This window comes from Panthera leo, chromosome B4, assembly GCF_018350215.1.
Source record: "Panthera leo isolate Ple1 chromosome B4, P.leo_Ple1_pat1.1, whole genome shotgun sequence".
Lineage (NCBI taxonomy): Eukaryota > Metazoa > Chordata > Mammalia > Carnivora > Felidae > Panthera > Panthera leo.
In genome coordinates this window covers 11,162,376-11,182,744 of record NC_056685.1, presented here as the reverse complement: position 1 = coordinate 11,182,744, position 20,369 = coordinate 11,162,376, and the positions used below count along the sequence as shown (strand labels likewise).

Here is a 20,369-nt window from a genome sequence, read left to right as displayed (position 1 = left end):
GAGACCTGCCTCCTCACCACCCTGCTCCCAACCCACCCCCACTTACAGTTGCCCAGGCCAAACACTCACTTGCTCCCATTTGGACCCCTCTCCCAGCATTCCTTGCAATGCCAGCCCACAGACACTGCGGGTGCATGGCCCGTGAACTGTCACATCAGAGAAGAAACCACATGAGTCCATGCCTCCGTTTTTCTCTAGCTCTGCGGGGCCGTGTAGCAAATATCATGAAAGAGTACCTTCTAAGACCTCCTTGAGGAAAGGAGCGGTTGTGACCTTTTCATTTTTGTATCCATATGGCCTATAATATCCTAGGGTGTACGTGTGTGTGTGTGTGTGTGTGTACATGTGCATGTTGCACACTTAACTACATTCTTCCTTCTTTTCAGCTTGACACTCCAAATATTATTTCTGGCTACACTTTGATTCATCAATTAACAGGAAACCTAGCAATCCCTGCCCTTCATAGGCAAGGACAACATCTCAAAACACCCTTTTTTTTTTCTTTTTGCCTTTTTTCAAAGTTCTCCTAAAGGATTTATGCTGACCCATTCACGTTAGGACACATTTTTGAAAGCTATCAAACTGGGAGTGAAAGGTGTCATACTTGGCCATGAATCTGAGTGGCAAAAATGGGCCCAAAATGAAGTGATTTCAGCTAACATTTATTGAGCACTTACTATACCCCAGGAATTATGCAAAAAAAACAAAAAACAAAACAAAAACAACTTACATACCTCAGCTCACCGAAACCTCTTAGCAATCTCAGACAACGTGTGCCATTGTTATCTCCATTCTCTGAATTACAGAGACTCCACATTCCACACACATAACGCTGGTGGGTAGGAGAGCCAGGAATCAGGCCTAGGGAGGGCTGATCCCCATCCACAGACCATGACCTACTTATAAGACCCATTATGTTGTGATGTCAGCACTGGCGGCCAGGAAGCTGGCCACATGAAGATTGAGCGCTTTGCAGACGTTGTGCCTAAGACAGCCAAGAATTTTAGGCAGTTCTGCACTGGAAACTTCGGGAGAGTCCCTTGGCTCAAGTATGCGGTAAATTGGAGAGGCCTATGATTACCTGTCCTCGTTCCAAATCTCTTTCTTTTGGGTTATAGAAAAGATGGGGTTCTGATGGGATACCAAGGGGAGCACCTTCCCCAGGATCATAAAGGATTTCATGATTCAGGGTGGGGATTTTGTTAATGGAGATGGCACTGGAGTCACCAGTTGTTTGTTTGGAGACAGCACACGTGTGTGCACGCGCGCACACAAGTGAGGGCGGGGCAGAGGGAGAGGTAAGGAGAGGATCTTAAGCAGGCTCCACACCCAGCGCAGAGGCTCACGACCGTGAGATCATGACCTGAGTCACAATCAAGGGTCCAATGTTTAACCGACGGAGCACCCTGGAGTGCCCTGTATTCACCGGGGGCCATTTGCAGGTGAAATTTTCAACTTAGACACAGCTCCAGGCCTGCCTTCACGGCAGACAGCGGTCCCAGTACAAATGGCTGCCAGGTCTTCATCACCTGCTCTAATTGAGATTGGCTGGATGGGAAGCAGGTGGTGTTTGGAAACATCATTGGCAGGCTAGTGGTGCGAAAGATTGAGAATGTTCCCACAGGCCCTAACAGTAAGCCCAAGCTGCCCGTGGTGACCTCACAGTGCAGGGAAATGAGGTACAGAACAAAACTGCTCAGGCCTTCCCTTGCTCTTGGTGACGCTCTTGAGTAAGATAATCTGCACTGGCCCCCCTGTTTGCTTCCCTGTCTGCTGCCATCCCATTTGAGCAAGAGACCTTGGAAGTGTCACAGATTCAGAACCTAAGATTTTCTGTTTAAGTTTTCAACTGTAAATAAAGCTGTTAAAAAAAAAAAAAATCCATTATAATGCTGAGAAAGCCTGCAGGCCACAGCATTTTAGGAATACCTCAAATTTTTGCAAAGTAGTGCCTCAGAGATTTTTTTTTAAGTTTATTCATTTAGAGAAAGAGAGAGAGAAAGAACATGAGCAGGGGAGGGGCAAAGAAGAGGGAGCGAGAGAACCCCAAGCAGGTTTCACACTGTCTGCACAGAGTTCGATCCTTCCAACTGTGAGATCATGACCTGAGTCAAAATCAAGAGCCAGATGCTTAACCTGACTGAGCCACCCAGGCGCCCTGAGATTTGTTTATATACCCAAAAATATGTGCCCATACCTGAGTAGTGTTTACCACTCAGGATATCACAATACAGCATTTCCCCAAGTATCCGATACCTTTAGTATTCAGTAAATTTTTTTTAATTTTTTTTTTTTTAACATTTATTTATTTTTGAGACAGAGAGAGACAGAGCATGAACGGGGGAGGGTCAGAGAGAGGGAGACACAGAATCTGAAACAGGCTCCAGGCTCTGAGCTGTCAACACAGAGCCTGACGCGGGGCTCGAACTCACGGACGGCAAGATCATGACCTGAGCCGAAGTCGGCCACATAACCGACTGAGCCACCCAGGCGCCCCTAGTATTCAGTAAATTTTTTTAACCAGTAACCCTAAGAAAAGTTGAATCAATCAGTAAAACCCCTTTGACATCAGGCTGAAAGGGTGGAGGGGAAAATTTTATAATTAAAAGGGGTCAGACTAGCTATGTAACTCGCAGAACCCAGTACAAAATGAAAATGGGGAGGAAGGGGGAGGGGAGTCCTTGTTCAAAGAATATTGAGAATTTCAAGAGAGAGGGAGAAGCCCACGTAACTGTGTGACTGTGAAGCTCGCACACCCGGAAGCTGGCCCCAGAAGGCATCAGTGTGCAGGAGCACAGAGGTCACTCTGGAGTCCAAAGGAATGAGGCCTCTTCGGCTGCGAAATGGCCTGTGAGCTCAGCTGCGTGTGTCAGATGCCTTCTCCAGAAGGAAACGCATGCAAACTCAGAACCTCAGACTGGAATGTTAAACAGCTTGGCTCCTGCTATCTCTGGATGTGAACTCAATACAAGATAAAGCCTCGCTGCTTCTTTAGGCTGAGATGTTGCCTGTAACAGCGGGAAAAGGTCATCCTGCATATAAATCATTAGAGAAACAGATTTCAAAACATATCCTGAAGAGAAACAATGAGTAACATCGCATAGCACACTGGCACGTCTTCCTTAATACAGCAGGTGTTCAAAACTTTTAATATTTCCATTAAATATTGGCTCCCTCCTGATATTTTCCAACTAGTGAAAATATAAAGAAATCATCTGCGTTACATCATATATGATGAGGCCTTGAGTGCACAGTGAGAAATGACTTTAAAATTACCAAGCCCTGAGAAAAAGTTAACTCTCATCTAATAAACTTTTGAAAAGCATTTAGAATACTTTGTAACAAGAAAGGGGAAATAGTTAACATTAGTGGGATCAGAGCAAAAACAATTTTTAAAAAATTTCAGTGAGGAAAGGACACCGAGTTGGGAGTAAACAATGTAACAATATCTGTCCCCTACTAGCTGGACAGCCACTTGGTAACCAGCTCAACACCAGCTCATGGAGGAGGGACAAGGAAAGAGATCATACTGTGCACATCTTAGCCATTTCAATTAATAAACCAGATTTGATCTGAATTTTGGGATATCTGCCTGAATTTTGCATGACCTTTTGCTAATGGATACCTAAGCTATACATGATGTGTATTTTGTAAGTTCCAGAGAACACTACATTTTGTTTGCCAGAGCCCTGGGGTGAGCACTCTATTTTTTTTCTTTTGCAAACAGTCTAATTTGAAATCTCAGGGTTTTCTGGGTGTGTTAAAAGTTATCTTCGGGGTGCCTGGGTGGCTCAGTCAGTTGAGCTTCTGACTTTGGCTCGGGTCATGACTTCGCAGTTTGTGAGTTCGAGCCCCACCTGGGCCTACTGCTGTCAGCGTGGGGCCCGCTTCAGATCCTCTGTCCCCTTCTCTCTCTGCCCCTCCCTCTCTCTCTCTCGCTCTCAAAAATAAATAAAACATTGGGGCGCCTGGGTGGCTCAGTCGGTTAAGCGCCTGACTTCGGCTCAGGTCATGACCTCGCAGTCCATGAGTTCGAGCCCCGCGTCGAGCTCTGTGCTGACACCTCAGAGCCTGGAGCCTGTTTCAGATTCTGTCTCCCTCTCTCTCTCTGACCTTCCCCTATTCATGCTCTGTCTCTCTCTGTCTCAAAAATGAATAAACGTTAAAAAAAATTTTTTTTAAAGAATTATTAAAAATAAATAAAACATTTAAAAAATTATCTTCTTCATTTAACCAGTACAGAAATAGCAGCCCAATGACAAAACGGATCCTTAACCTGTAAATCAGTTATTAGGCCCCATCCTCTCGGTACAGAGGTTCCTGAGGAGCACGAGCCAGGTCACAGATCCCCAAGTCCCCAGCTCCTCACCCACACACTGAACACAATACGACTTCCCAGCTCCAGCACGAAGGCACGGCCTCCAACACATCCCTGAAATGAGGTGAAGTTCTGGAGACTCAACGACAATGGTCATGATACACAGGGCACACAAGTCTCCCTGCCAGCGCCCCCGGGACCATGCCAAGTGGTGCAGATTCCTAGGACACACCCCGGAGAAGCCTGCTCCACTCAGTCTGAGCACTTGTGAAGCTTCCAGAAGCTTCTTCAGCCAGAAGAAATTCAATCTCTGTCTTGTGACTTATGAATCACGTGACCTGGGGCCAGTCAGCTCTCAACTGTCAAACAGTACGTAACACACAGGTTAGTGACAAATTAAACGGTCAAGTGTCCAGCCAAGTATCCCTTGCCCAGCAGATACTGAAATACGGTAGCCATTATTATTCTTTTTCAAACCACCTCCACACCTTCGCATGAATGCCAGCCTTGGCAACCTCCTCAGAAAATCTAGTACTTTCAGAAAGTAGGTGTTGGCAAAAGAAAAAGAAAAAACACGCACATTTTTTTCACTCAGGAGGTCTGGCCCAGGTACCGAGAACAAAGAAAACTTTTACCTCAAGAGTCAATAAATCTGGGACATTGAGACAAAGGGTTTGATAGATTCTGAGGGGGGAAAACATCAGGGAATACTACTGTGCATGCCCAGAAAGTTCTCATCCTATCCTCAGTTCTGCAGACATCACAGCTTCTGAAGAAAAATGATGCAGTTGATTACTACAGCCACGGGTTCGTCTTTGGATTTTAGACACACTGGCCTGCAGGAAAAAAAGTCATAAAGCCCTTAAAGGCCCGATTTGCAAGGGAAAGATGAAAAAAGCCAACTACGCCTTGCTTCCATGAGTGATCTCAAGACTACCAACAAGCCATGTCTGAGGTGAGATATCTCAAGAAGGAACAGAAAATAGTATTTAAAAGGACAGCACAGGACACAGCTAATTGTGGTGCCCAACCAACAGAGCGGATAATGATGCAAACTTCACTGATATGTAGCGTGGGGCCATCCTACTGAGGAAGACTCTGGTTTCGGAGCCTGACAACTCTTCCTTTCCCGGAGTGCAGTCCCGATGGCGGCCAACAGAAAGAACCTGCCAACAGGCTAAGGGAGGAAGCCAGGAAAAGCCCCACAGATTAAAAGTTCACCCCAGCTAATCCACCAGTGACTAATCCACATGCAGAAAAGTGGTGACCATCCAGAGAGACGAAATCCAGAGGGGGGACAAAATTGGGACAGAACATCCCGAAGAGCTTACCAGTAATGAAAACATTTAGGAAAGCCAGCTTCCTGAGCAAGGACTGAGACAACTTCACGACTCGGGATTTTTAAAACTGAACCAAACACACCCTCCATCTGTTGCTCAGTGTGCAAGGTTACTGTGGGCGATTCAGGGACGTCACATGTGGGAGATGTCCCCTGCTCTCAAAGAGCTGGCAGTTCCAGCAGAGAAAACTCTCGCGAAAGAAAAACCTTGGAACAACAGACCCTTCGCAGTCTAAGCCCAAGACTGAAGAACAGGGACAGAGAAGCCCCCCAGTAGGCTTCTTATGTCCAGGGCCTCTCGACGGAAGAGATTGGACTGAAGGAGAACCCTGCGGAACCAACGGGAAGGTGATGGAAGCAGGAGACACCACAGGAGCAGGGCACAGAGACTAGAATACAGCTGCATACATTTAGGACACGGGGGACAGCATCTCACATCTGCCGCCGAAGCCCCGGCTGGTACAGCAGCAGCCACATGTAAGAGCTTAACAGCCGTCTATTCAATCAGTACATGACAGTGGTGCCTGAGTGGCTCGGTCAGTTAAGCATCCGACTTCGGCTCAGGTCATGATCTCACAGTCCGTGAGTTTGAGCCCCACGTCGGGCTCCATGCTGACAGCTCAGAGCCTGGAGCCTGCTTCAGATTCTGTGTCTCCCTCTCTCTCTGGCCCTCCCCCATGCGTGCTCAGTCCCAAAAATAAACATTAAAATAAATTTAAATTTAATTTAAATTTAAATTTAAAAAAAAAGAAAAAAAATCACATGATGGAATTTAACATGTATTTACTTAAAAACCAAGTAAGTGCCCCTTTTCTTATCACCTGTAATATGCAACATGTCTTGTATCTCCTGTTTTTTTACAACACGACCCCACAGCAAGCTGGAAAGGTAGGTACTGTTATCTCCACTTAAATATCAGAAAACAGAAGCTCAGAAAGATTATACAACTTGCTGAAGTCTCATAACTCGTAAATGGCAGTTAGGATTTGCACTTCCTTAATCTAATCAATGCCAGGGCTCCATTTACTCCACGTATCCATTCATTTACTCAACAAACACTGATGAAATGTGGGGCATCTCATCTGAGCCAGTGGCCTCCACACAGGCTCCTGATGTGGGGCTTTGCCAGCGAGCCCCTGTAGGGACACAGGAGCCCCCACTCTGCTCTCAGGTCTCTGAATGCGGCTCCCTCTCCCCCACCTGGGGACCCCCACGGCCAGGGAGCCACAGCATGGCCAGAGGAAAACCTGCAGAGGCAGCGGCGGTGTTCCCAGCTCCGAATTCTCTCCGGAGCTCACCTTGCACACCTACAAAGTGCATCACTGAGGCTCCAGGAACATAAACAACGGCTGAAGTGAGAAACCTCTAACGCGGACGGTTTCTTCTCTGGTTACTCTCGTCATGTTGATGGGGATGGTACGGTGCCTCTCATGTTCACTGTCACCATCAGCAGGGATAACATGACATCCACACTCTAGATGTGGTCCAGACCAACTGTGGGACCTCAGGCAGCCCACCAATGAGAGCGGCCTGGCCGGTATCCCTTCAAGTTAGAAAGACCTCACCTTCTGACTGCAAGAATGAGTGGACTGTGGGGGTGCCTGGCTGGCTCAGTTGGCTGACTCTTGATTTCGATTCATGTCATTCGATTCGATCCCAGGATCATGGAATCAAGCCCAGCGTCAGGCTCTGCACTGAGCGTGGAGCCTGCTTAAGATTCTCATTCTCTCATTCTCTCTCTCTCTCTCTCTCCCTCCCTCCTGCCCTCCGCCTGTCCCTCCCCTGTTCTCTATTAAAAAAAAAAAATGAGTTCATTGTGAACACACTGTGAACATGTTCTAAAGAGAGGCTTGGCTTGGTTTTGGTGTGAGCCATTTGGCAGAAGGCAGGACTGTGTGTGTAAGGTCTTAGTCCCTTTCAGCTATCGTAACAGAATGCCATAGACTGGGTGGCTTATAAACAATAGAAACTTACTTCTCGCAGTCCTGGAGACTGGAAGTCCATGACAAGGTCGTGGGCAGACTCTCGGGGTCTGGTGAGAGCCCACTTCCTGCTTCATAGATGGCCGCCTTCCTGCTGTGCCCTCGAGAGTCGGAAGGGCCACAGAGCCCCCCAGGGTAGGTCTCTTTTACAAGAGACCTAATCCCCTACGAGGGCCTTCCTCCCATGACCTAATCCCTTCCCAAAGGCCCCACCTCCTAGTACCACCACATGGAAGGTTAGGTTTCAACATAAAACTGGGTGGGGAGGAGACAAAAACATCCGGTCTATAGCAAACAGTTTTTATTTTATATCGTGAAGTACCTGAGAAGCCAAGGTTCTTGTGACCTACCCCAACCAGGGAGCATCAGCCACACTTGGATATAGTTTTAGCTCTTTCTTCCCACGTGTATAAGCAGCCCACCAGATGTCTGTTGAACAGGGTCTTCTGTGAGCACCAGCACCTGACCCCCTGCAGCCAGTGTACAGGTTCAGAGGTGCGGATGAGGGCAGAGATGAGATCAGGACCATAACCCCAAGAACACCCTTCACCCGCCCCACCCCGCCCCGCACCAACAACAACCTAATGCAAATAATCAGACACCCATAGCACTCAACAAAGACCACCACCCCCTTTATCCAGAGCAGATACCCAACCTGTGCACAGTGGGTCCACCAGCCCAGCTGGTAAAATAATGAAATATCTTCAACCAATCAGTAAATAACCACAGCCGGACCCTAGCCCCAGCAGCTGACCTCCGGGGCGTCTCTTGAGATTTCCTCACCCCCTCCAGAGACCGACTACCCAAGACCCATCCAGACAATTCTTACGGCCTTCCTTACGACACTCTTCCAGACCCTTCAAATTCTCTACTAGGAAGACATGTTGCTTTTATACTTTTTTTTGAGGTTTTTAAGGTACCAATCAAACATTAAGAATAAAAACAACATGCACCTGAGTAGAGCCAGTTAAACTATAGTATGAAACTTCAGTTTTTGTTGACGTTTCCTGAGTCAACGTTGACAACTTCTACGGGAACACTGCCCAAAAGATGATACCTAGGTTTCAAAGAATGTATGTGATACTAACATTTATGAGAAAGGACTATTTTTAAAGCTATAATCCTCATAACATAATAATACATTCTATTTGTATAAGGCCTTACCACACATGCCTTATCTCATTTGGGACTTAACAACAGATCTGTAATGTAAGCAGGTGTAATTCAGGTTTAATTATCCATTTAACAAACAAGGTAATCAAGACGTAGAGGGGATAATATCATGATTCCGCAGTTCTCTAGTGACAGAGCTAGGACTCACTCCGATCTCCTGACCCTAGTTCCTTCACTGGCTTGCTGGAGTCACCTCATACCCACTCGTAAGAGCCTGACTGGAGAATTCTGCAGTAGGTTGTTAAGCCATGGGGAGCTTGAAACTGTTCCATGTGGGAGTATTTACACCATGGAAATCAGCAATTGTCACAAATCAGAGCCTATCTCCTTGCCATTCTATAATGCATCCACAGAAAGGGAGGTATTTCTTATTAGTTTGTTAATATTCTCTATTCCCATCAACCCCACCAACTTGTAAATCATGTGACACAGGAGAAAGGGCACTGAACTTGGGAGTCAGAAGACACTTAAATAACTACCTGCCATTCAGCAGCCTTTTCCCATGAGTCATTAAACCTCTCTGCACCTCCATTTTCTTATCTGTAAAATGAAGGCAGTAACTGCTGCCCACGGACCACGCAGGTAAAAACATTTCGCCAACTGTAAAACACCACACAGCTGTGAAAAACAATATGGTGGTACTTCCAAAACTTCAACATAGAGTTACCATACGATCCAGCAATGTTACTTCTGGGTACACACCCAAAAGAATTGAAAGCAGGGACTTGAAGAGATATGTGTACCCCCACGTGCATACAGCACTACTGATGAGAGCCAAAAGGTGGAAATAACTCCAACTGTCTACCGCCAGATGAATGAATACACACAATGGGGTACAGACACACAATGGAATATTATTCTGCCTTAAAAAGCAAGGGAGGAAAAACCTTTAAGGTTCCAGTTACAGCACCAAATCCAATTCAGTGTGAAGGCAATTACAGTGATGTGTGCTGTGGTCATGAAAGACAGAGAGGTCCTCCCAAAAAGTGGAGATGCATTTACCCCCCTGCTCACCCCATTACAGAGGTCCCAGTATGCTGTCACCCCAGACTTTGGCCATCAAAAAGGCTCAAATGGAGAGGTCAAGACAGAGGATATTGCCCAATCTGGACATCTGCTTCCCAACTGTCACTGACATCCTAAGACCTGGGAAATTAAACATTTGAGATCTTCTCCCACACCCCATCCAACAATCCCCCCAAAGAGATTTTTAAATAAGCTGTTACACATGTCCATGTGGTATATACACATACATGCTGCCATTTCTTAAATATTCTGCCACCAAAATTAACTCAGTGCATATTGATTTTATTAAGTTTAATGTTTTGAGAGAGAGAGAGAGAGCAGGAGGGGCACAGAGAGAGGGAAAGAGAGAGAACCCCAAGCAGGCTCCACACTGCCAGCACAGAGCCCAACGCGGGGCTTGAACTCACGAACTGTGATATCATGACCTGAGCCCAAACCAAGAGTCAGATGCTTAACCGACTGAGCCACCCAGGCGCCCTATTACATATCGATTTTAAACTACTCAACTCCATGATGTGTTGTCATACTGCAAATAAATTACTTAAGTCCTCAAATCAAAACGTGTTTTCAGTAAGAAACAAAGCCCACACACTGAAGCAGTTCTCAGAAAGGAAAAACATGTTTAAGCCAAAGCGGGGCCACAGCCGCACCGAAGCCTATGTGTTGTTTGGGAAGAAGACAGAAGCTGCCACTGGAAAGCTGTTGCACAAGCTGATGCAGATAGGGACAGGCTAAAACACAACACAAGACGAGACCCAGCTGAGGGTGCAGGGAGAGGTGCAGAGACCAGGCTGATAAGATAACCAGAGGAAGGAAAGAGCCTGTGATATCCAGCAAACTAGGTCACTCCAGTACCCGAGCTGGCCCGGAGGACGTTCCTGGCTGGGTCTCTTGGTTAATGCCAGCACTCTATGAACTCATCACCCTCCTTTGGGAAGCAAATGTTGAATGGCTCCATGGACCCTCCAACTTTGTGCACACGGCCTCTGAGGAGCACTGTTCCGGCACCCCAGGGGCTAATGAGAGGGAATGAGCACTTACCAAGACAGATCCATAGGCCATGCCCTGCACTAAGTGGTTTTCATGCACCTTCATGTAATCCTCACGACAGCCCTGGGACTATGTGCTGGTCTTATCCCATTTTACGGGAGAGGACAGGAGTCTGAGAATGGCCAAACAATTTGCCCAAAACCAGATGGCTAGGAAGCAGAGGACCAAGATCTGCACTCGTGTCCCAGTGACCTCAGAGCCTACCTACTTAGCTACTCACTACTGTGCTGTGCAAAACAACCAGCAATTGTTCTTCCTGACTGATGGAAGACTTGTTGGTAGTTTCTTAAATCAACTTGGGACGGGGGAGGGGAGTAGGTCAAGTATGCACCATTGTGCATATTTGCAACAAGAGCTTCCCAAAATCAATTTCCAACAGATACGGACATGTTCTTCCCCAAGGTACCCAGAATTGCCACTGGCAGTCCCCCTCAACCACAGCTGCTGATGGCGACCAGAGCTGATGACAGCTACCGTTTACTTAAACCCAATTATGTGCCAGGCACCTCATGTACATCACTGAATCCTTACAAGTATCCCACAAGGCAACAACGTCCAACTACATGTTAACTCGGGAAGATTAAGGAACCTCTCCAGAGGCGTACAGCTAGGAACGGCTGGGCTGGAGTCACCCTTCTATTATGGCTCACGGCCTCCCGCTGCCTCCCCTACCTGGCCTCACCAAGGATGCTGTTTTAAAAGCTGATTCTCAGGGTGCCTGGGTGGCTCAGTCGGTTGAGCATCTGACTTCGGCTCAGGTCATGATCTCATAGTCCATGAGTTCGAGCCCCACATTGGGCTCTGTGCTGACAGCTCAGAGTCTGGAGCCCGCTTCGGATTCTGTGTCTCCCTCTCTCTGACCCTCCCCCGTTCATGCTCTTTCTCTATCTCAAAAATAAATAAAAATTTAAAAATAAATAAATTAAATAAATAAATAATAAAAGCTGATCCTCAAGATTTGGTGTTATCCAAAAGACAGAATCCCTCGGTTTCTGAATCCTTCTGAAATAACTAGGAAAAATAGCACAAGACACATAGCTGATCGCTGGAGATGTGGAAGGGACTTGGTGTGCCATCACACGAACTTGGCCTGTGCCATCCATTTGAAGGTTACCTTTGGCCTGAATGGAGCCCGAATAATACATATACTGCATAATAAACATCTTTTTAATCAAGCAGGATCTAATGAAAGCTAGCCCAGGGAAAAAGTGGTTTCCTGCACCAGAGAAAGTCAAAGGGACACAAGCAACATGAACTGAGAAAGATCAGGACAGCATCTTTCCCAGAGCCCACAGATCCTCCCCTTTTAGCTACATATGCATTGGGCTGACCATCTTGGGCCAGAAAAGAAACTTAAGGCAACTGACCAGGATACCAGTCTTCCTGCTGGTCACCCAGAAGCAGTTCCTTCTTCAATTAAAAATATGGGTCCTCAGGGGGGTCTGGCTCCCTGACGATTCCTGTGAAATGGGAGGCATGAGGGTGGAGGTCTGCCACTGTGAGTGCAAGCTGATCAGAAATGTGACAATCCCCCACTGGATCAATGCCTAAGCCGTCCCAGAGGAGAGAGGAGGAGAAGGAAAGAGATTGAAGGGGATTAAGGAGATTTATTTGGGGAAAGGCAAGATTAAAGGGATTTATGGAGACCCAGCCAAAGAAAAACTCAACAAATTAACCCCTAAAATCCTCCCCTGAGGGGACACAAATGTCCACCTACCAAGCCTAATTATTGTCCATTCAGTGGCCAAGTTCAAACCAAAAAGTTCTACTTGAGACACAGTCCTTACGAGCCCCTCTGGAATGAGCTCTCTGCCCAAAGGAGCAATTTCCCAAATCCCACTACACTAATCAATAAGGACACTAGCATTTGTTACCTTTTTTCCAATCAAGAAAAATGTCTGGCTTTTCCCCTCCAAATATAAAACATCCTGCCAAAAAAAGGAGTAGAAAAGAGTCTTGTGTTTATTATTTTTCATGGAATGTTTGGGCTTTAAATGGCCAAATCGAGTGGGAGAGTTATAGTGCATAGGCCCACCTGTGCAGGTGAGCTAGCTCTTCCTACTGATAATTCTACAGGCAACACCCAGCATTTTCCCAGAAAGTTAAGCAGTTCTCCCAGCTGCTAAAATGTCCGGCTTGCCACAATTTTCCCTCTGTGACTGAGGAGGAAGCCCTTCAAAAGCCCTTTCCACACAAGCTCAGAGGGAAGGAAACTCACCTGGGGATGCAGGAGTCCCTCACAGGGAGGGCCCAGAAGCCCGAAGGACGTGCGCTTACCTTCTAAACTGTTTCCTGGAGCTTCCCAGAGCAGGCACTCAGAAAACCCTTGGATAAACTGACCCAAACCACCCAATGGCACCATTTTTCCAACCCCATATCCTTGGAGAATCTCATATCCAACCACAGCAATTCCTTTCTGCTTGTCCCTTCCAAAAATATCGAGGACCCAACCACTTCTGATGAGAAGTGGAGCCTGTGTAGCTAAGGTTCCCCCTTCTAAACCACCTCTGTCTCTCACCTGGATCATTGCAATGGCCTCCAAGCTGGTCCCCCCATCTCTGCCCTGGAGACCACCAGACAGTCCTCAACACGGCACACAGATCACTCTGTGATGGAAACACCTAAGTCACTTCAAGGTGCTCCTCTGCTCAAAACCCTCCAATGTCCCCCATTTCTCTCAGAGCAAAAGCAGTTTCTACTGTGGCCTGCAAAGGCCCTTTGAGGAACCCGATCTCCTCACCCCCATGCCTCTCTTACCTCAGCTCCCACTCCCTTCCCCCAACCACAAACTTCCAGCCACACGGACCTCTCTGAACACTGGACAAGCTCCCCGGCAAGCCCTCAGCCCTCGCTGTTCCCTCTGATGGGAACATTCTGCCTTCAGCCGTCCCACGTTAGCTTCTTAGTGAGGCCATCCCTGACTACTCAGCCATCATTATGGCTCCTTGCTGGAGCACCTGAGGCACCTGGGTGGCTCAGTCCGTTAAATGTTAAGCGTCCGACTTCGGCTCAGGTCATGATCTCACGGTCCGGGAGTTCAGCCCGCATCGGGCTCTGTGCCGATGGCTAAGATCCTGGAGCCTGCTTCGGATTCTGTGTCTCCCTCTCTCTCTGCCCCTCCCCCACTTGTGCTCTCTCTATCAAAAATGAATAAGCATTTACAGTTCTAAATAAATAAATAAATAAAACCCTTCCTTGGTTGGCTTTTTTCCCTCACATGTATACTACACATCACACTCTACATTTTACTTACTTATCTTTTTCACTCCCAGGCCCTCTCACCAGAAGGTAAGTTCCAAGAGGGCAGGCATTTTTCGTTGTTGTTTGCAGCGATGTGCCACCACACCCCCACACACAGAGCCCAGACTAGATCAGATGCTCAACAGAGATCTTTAAGCAAACGAGCGGCTGAATGTATATCCTCCTCACAACAAAACGGAGCTGAGAAATACAAGTGAACACAGCAGCTGGGACACCCTCAGGGAGAAATCTAGGGACTTCCACCTCTGTTTCCCTCTTGCTAATATTCTTCCAAATGCTTCTCCCAGACTCTAAAATTCTGAGTAATCCCAGAATAAATACTACAAAATCAGCCAAATACACAAACCACCTGAAGCCGCTTTGCCTTTCTACCCCTCCCCCGCAACACACACGTCCCAAAAAAGAACCATTGAATGTGGTTCCCACTGGGGCTTTCAGATAAGTCAATCACCTGTGTCCTCAACAGGTGTATTTACTGAGCAATTTCAGAATAAGGAATGGAAGTATGATACTAGTGGGAAAAGACAGTGGTTGCCCCACGGAAATTTCTATTTATACTCTTCCTAAAGCAGCACCCAGCAGGCACTCGTTTGATGGAAAAGGGAACACGCTATGCTATTGACATGAAGTAGGATAAGACTTCCTGTCCTGAGCTGTTTTCACTTTGCTACGAGCCTGGGCATAAAAATGTCGCTCCAAACAGAAATGAGTTGCACTAGCCATGCAGGAAGGCTCGTAAAGAACCACGCAAGTACCTTCCTGATTCAGGTGAGCCATAAAATCTCAGGGTTGGAAGGGCACTTGAAAACCATCTTGTCTTCCTTGCCCCTGTGACTTTAGAGACAAGGAAGCTGAGACAGGGAGAGAGTGGTGTGGACAAATGACCAAGCAGCCCACAGGCCACACAACCTATTAGTGGCTGAGCCATACCTGAAAGCCAGGCTCCAATCCTCCATGATGGCCAGTTCCAGCCCCCTACAGACAGCAATCACAGCAAACACCGTAAAATGTTCAGTCTATAAGAAAAGCATGTATTCACACCCTGCAGAGATGAAGATCTATTTTCTAGGACAGGCCATTTCCTATACTCCAGAGGAAAGGAGGAAATTGGGACAATCATTCTGTGTCATGCCAAGGACTCAGACCTTCTCTGTCCAGATGGCTTCCATGGCATCAAAATTAGAGAAGTGATTTCCATGAGTCTGGGGTACTTCCTGGACACCACACCAAAGATTTCTTGCCATCCATATACTTCTCCGAATGGCACAGCATCATTTTTTTCACTTCAGAAGTCATTGAAGGACATCTCCGCTAGAGATGGTCTGGAGGGCCTCAGCAAATGCGCGGACAGAAATGCTCACTATCCCTGATTTGCTGTTACACAACATTTATTTGCTCCCACAGTGTGCCAAGGACCTGAAAATACGTCTCTGATTCATAAATAGTGCTTAGGTCTTCCATCTCAGGTTCTGGAGTTCCTTTCAAAGGAAGCTACAGGCAGCCCACGAGTTGCAGGTTCTTCCTGAGGCCTGACTCAGAGGCACATCAGCTAACCCAGGCCCAAATCCCAAAGGCAGGTCCCTTCACCTAGGCTGTCCCTGGCTCCCCTAATCTCTTTCCCACCCTCCTGAGCCAGTCTTCACTCCCATTTGGCCCCCAGTCCCCATCAAGGCCCCTCTGACCACGTGAACTAAATGGCTTGACCCTTTGGCTTCAACTGTAAGTGTTCTACTCTGCACAGAAAGTTACCTGAATCAGGCAGCCAGGTATCGGATTACAAAGTCTGGCCAAGTGTGTTCCTCTGGCCTTTACATCGCTTTATTTTAAAAGCATTTTAACACTCTAAGATGACAGTCTGGCTCCTGCCAGGGCTTTCCTGCCTTAGGATCTTGAAGACATATGGGGAAGGTGTGACAAACAAAATGACTGGAGCTGTAGAATACCTTGGAAATGAATCCCAATCGTGATCAGTGATGCCTCTGACTGACAGTAGGTTTCATTACAAACAGGAGAGGGGTCCAGACTCAACATCTACACAGACAGGACTGGAAGCAACCTCCCTATTTAGACTCAGGCCAAGGTCACTGGAGCTGGCCCAGCGTGAAACAGGCATCCTAAACTTCACATGACTGCTAGAAAGTCCAAAGAGACAAAATAATGCTGATTATCCAAGAGCTTTGAAATGTTACTGTATTTAGATAACAGGTTACCCCATAATCATGTTTTCCTTGCATTAATACTAAAGCTAGGTTTCCAAATACTGAAGTTAAATCAGATTATTAGTAAACATTTGCTGTTACATAACCCACAAAGTGGCTCAATGCCATAGGGATTGTAATGAGTTATTCTGCCTAGGTTCCACACTTAATACCTAGCTCACGCTTGGCAAGTCACTTAATCGTTCTGTTGCCTCAGTTTTCCCATCTGCCAATTGGGGATAATAGCAAATACCTACCTTGTAAGGTTATTATGAGAGTAAAATACATGTAAGACACTTAGAATAATACCCGATACACGGTATTCATTTAAGAAAGTCACCTACGATGACTACTATTATGTCATTGAACAAAAACATTTTGACCATTTTCTTATTTGTGTTAGACTCTTCTAGAACCCACGCCTGCACCACAGGCCTCACTGGGAAGCTTCTTTCCAAAGAATTATTTCCAAGGCAGGAGGCAAAGCTTTGGGACCCCAATAGAAACCCATGCCCAAGTTCACCGGGCACCTGACCACAGTCCAAGAGACTGTTCCACAGCAGCTCCACTGGTCTCTCTGGCACCAGAAGGCAAACCCCCATCCTTCACGGAGGAAAAACCACCCACAGTCACCCCCCCAAACAGCGCCTGCTACAGCAGGAGCCACTCAATAAAGCCACAGCTCACTGAGCTTCAGCGCTCCCCCCCCAACACCAGGCTGCTGCAAAGGTGCGGCTGCAGGGCTCTCCTGAAAAGCAGGAGTCAGTTAGGGGGAAATGCCTCTGTCCCCATGGAGGCTGCGGGCAGGGGGGGCCAGAGCAAGGGGTTCAGGTGGGGATATGCCATGCAAAGGAAGGCATTCCCACATGATGAGACTCCGCGCTCTGGCATCCCCTCATCCGCAGCCACATAACCGGTCTCAGGATGACAAGCAAGGGCATGCTTCTGGTTTCTCCATAACCTGAGCATCTCCGTGTCCAAACCCCAAATCCCAATAAGCCTCAGTAGCAATTTTCAAAAGTTCTGACCAAAACTCACCCCTTAACTGGCCGGGCTGAGAGAAGCAGTCCCAAGACCCTCCTTACGAAAAAGTCTAAGTCCTTTCTGTTTTCATCCCAACAAAGATAGACCGTCTGTACCCACAGGTGCCCTCCCTAACGTGCAGCACAGCAGCTGGGAGACCCTATTCTCGGCCTCGCCAGGGTGCTTTCCTGGGAATCAGAAGCAAGGCTGGGAATGCTGCCTTCACAACTTCCATCTGGGGGACCCACTGCAAAGGTGAGGGCGAGGGCAAATGACTGAGCAACTGTGGGGCACCCTAAGGAGGGGGCAGGAGACCACCTGGGTTTGAAAAATGTGGTTCTGGAAAGCAAACCAACCACAAAAGCAAGTAAAGGGGGGCGGGAGGAAGGAAAGAAGGAAGAACACAGTGGTTTATCTCACCTAACACCTCCTCTTTCTCTTCCCAGCCTAATCAACACCTCCATGAACCCCTGCAAAATGTTCCGTTCATATAGCACATGTGTGTGTGAGAGAATATATATACTGACAGATGCTGATCACCAACAGATACTGATCACATGAGGGGAGAACATAACTTGAACTTCAGACTCACCCCAGCAGTGCCTGATTCTCTTTCACTATCAGCTTCCTTACCTATTCTGAGGCGCTTCAAAACAAAACAAACAAAAACCAACTCCTGGGCAGAAAGGGAACAGCAGCTGAACTGAGCAGCACATGCTTGGAGCATTCCCGCCATGGACTTCGGAGTATTTCTGCTTTCTTGAGCCACAGCCACCAGCACTGGACTACAGAACAGCCCTGGAGAGAAATCGCCTGTAGGGAGACACTCACAGACCCTCCCTGGAGCCACGCACCCCAGCGTGTGCAGCTGAGTCTCTGTGAAATGGACCTACGCTCAGGTAAGGCTCTGCCCACACGTGACCCAGAACACTGCGAAATTCTTCCCTTCCATAATCGCGCGGCATCCAAAGTCTTGCCTACACCTAGTACGTGCAGATGTCGATTCCGTAAGAACACATGATGGAAGGACAGAAATGGGAATGGCCAAAGCCCCATTTTCTCGTGACCACATCTCTCCTCTCCACGGTGCGCCCACACACACGGTGAGTAAACGCACACGACCGGTAGGTAAACGTTAATATCCACCATGCTCAGCCCACAGTCACGCGTGGGGAGAAAGAAGTCGAGAGGGCGGCGGTGTCAGGGGAAGTGGAAAGTCGCCTGCCGGTGACTGTCCTCCCCAAAGCTCGGAGCTCCTCCCGCCCCCGCCCGGGAGCGGTGCCCACCCGCGCCCCGGGGACGCAGACCCACGCGTTGGACACGCGGGGGGCTCCGCGGAGCCGAGAACCGGACAATGAGGACGCGGCCACCAGCCTGTTCCTGCCGCGGTGGCAGTGGCGGTGGCGGCAGGAGCCGCCTGTGCACCCGTGGCCGCTGGCACCTCCACCCTTTTCTCCCCGAGCCCCACTTACGTCCCGAGGGTCTCCTTGAACTCGAAAATTTTCTTGATGTCTTCAGCTTGCTTTTTCCAGGAGGAGCTGCTCTCGCCGTTCTCCCGGGCCATGGCAGACGAGGACGGCGTGCGCGGAGGGCGGCGAGGCGGCGCGGCCGGGCGCGTGGGGCCGGGGTGGGCGCGCTGAGGAGGGGGCGCCCGACGACCGGGGCGCAGGGGGCGGCGGCGAGCCTGTCCGGGAGGGCTGGGGCGCGCGCGTGGGGATGCTCGGCGCGGGAGCCGGAGACTTTGTGCTGCGGCAAGAGCTTCCTCTTCTGCAGTTTCCTCTTTCACTCTCGCCGCCGCCGCGGTCCCTCCCTGGCTCTTATTTCTGCTGGTCTCGGGCACAGACTTCCTGCCGCCGCCGCCGCTCGCCGGGCTCCTTTGCAGCCGGCTGCCAGCCTCACTTTCTGCTACTTTCTTGCCTCCCTTCTCCTCCCTCCCCGCCGCCCGCCCTGCTCCCTCCTCCTCCTCCCCCTCCTCCTCCTCCCGCGGGCTCCCCGCCCTCCCCGCGCGCCCCGGCCGCCTCCCGCCTCCCCGCCTCCGGCGCGCTGCCGCCTTCGGGGATGTCCTGCTCCCCGGGAGCGCCGTGCCCCGGGCGCGGGGCACCGCCGTGGGCTGGCGGCCTCGCGCGCCCTGGAGCCCCGGAGAGGGCAGGTGCAGGGGACCCGGGCAGGTGCAGGGTGCCGGGGAGCGCGCGAGAGGACTCCAGCCCCTTGGGGAGCTTTATTAATTCTGCAGTCAAGTCCCAGGGGCACGAGGGCTTTCCTCCCTGGCGGCGGGAGGGGGCGCCTCTGCGTAGCGCTCCGCAGCGGCGCGGTGGGGGCGGGAGTGCGTGGCGCCTGGATCCCCGGCGCCGAGGGCGGGGGCGCTTTCCCCGCGCGCCGGGGGCCGCGGCGGGTGCGTCCCCGGGCCGCGCGGGGCTGGCGGGCGGGGGCCGGTTGTTATGGCGACGGGAGGCGGCGGTGGGGATGCGTGTGGCGGTGGGCGTTGACTCGCGGCCCGCAGCGCCGGCCCGCTTCTGGCGCTCCCGGAGCCTGCCGGTCCCTCCCGACTAGGCGACTGGAGCTAATTCGCATTGCACCAAAATCGGCGCTCGCGTCAAATTCTGGCCGGGGGAGGGGGGCCTCGTGGCGAAGAGAAAGCCTGGGAGCCTCGGGGCCGGGGATGCGCAGGACGCGCCAGGCGCCGCCTCGTGTTCCCTTAGAGAGCTAGACTCCCGGAGTTACCGGGCGCCCGGGCTGCGGGTGGATTCGGGGACCGCCCGGCGCGGGCTCTGTGCTCCCCGCGGGCTGCCCCGGCCCCCGGGCTGGAACTGCCAGCGGGTCTGGGCCGGCCTGGCTGGCCTGCGCTCCTCTTTGGCCCCTCCTGGCTTCTCCCTTTCTCCTCCCGCCGAAACCCAGAGACTTAGTGTATAAGTGAACGTCTGCCCCACACCCTCCTGGAGCGGAGGGCTGCCCCTCCTAGCCCTACCTGCGGCGGGCTTAGTAGGGTACCCTAAGGTGGG

General features: G+C 49.7%; 1 protein-coding gene across 2 annotated transcripts in view; it reads right to left on the bottom strand.

Moving 5' to 3' along the window:
• Positions 1-20,369, bottom strand: part of CAMK1D (calcium/calmodulin dependent protein kinase ID) — a 501,235-nt gene that overhangs the window by 409,703 nt on the left and 71,163 nt on the right. Inside the window, exon 1 of one of the 2 annotated variants that reach the window (XM_042944889.1) lies at positions 18,843-19,309. The exons of the other annotated variant lie outside the window; for it this stretch is intronic. Within the exon in view, the coding sequence (XP_042800823.1) occupies positions 18,843-18,934 (92 nt within the window). The 5' untranslated portion in view covers positions 18,935-19,309. Of the gene's footprint in view, positions 1-18,842; positions 19,310-20,369 lie in introns of those variants that run through there. 2 annotated transcript variants of the gene reach the window in all.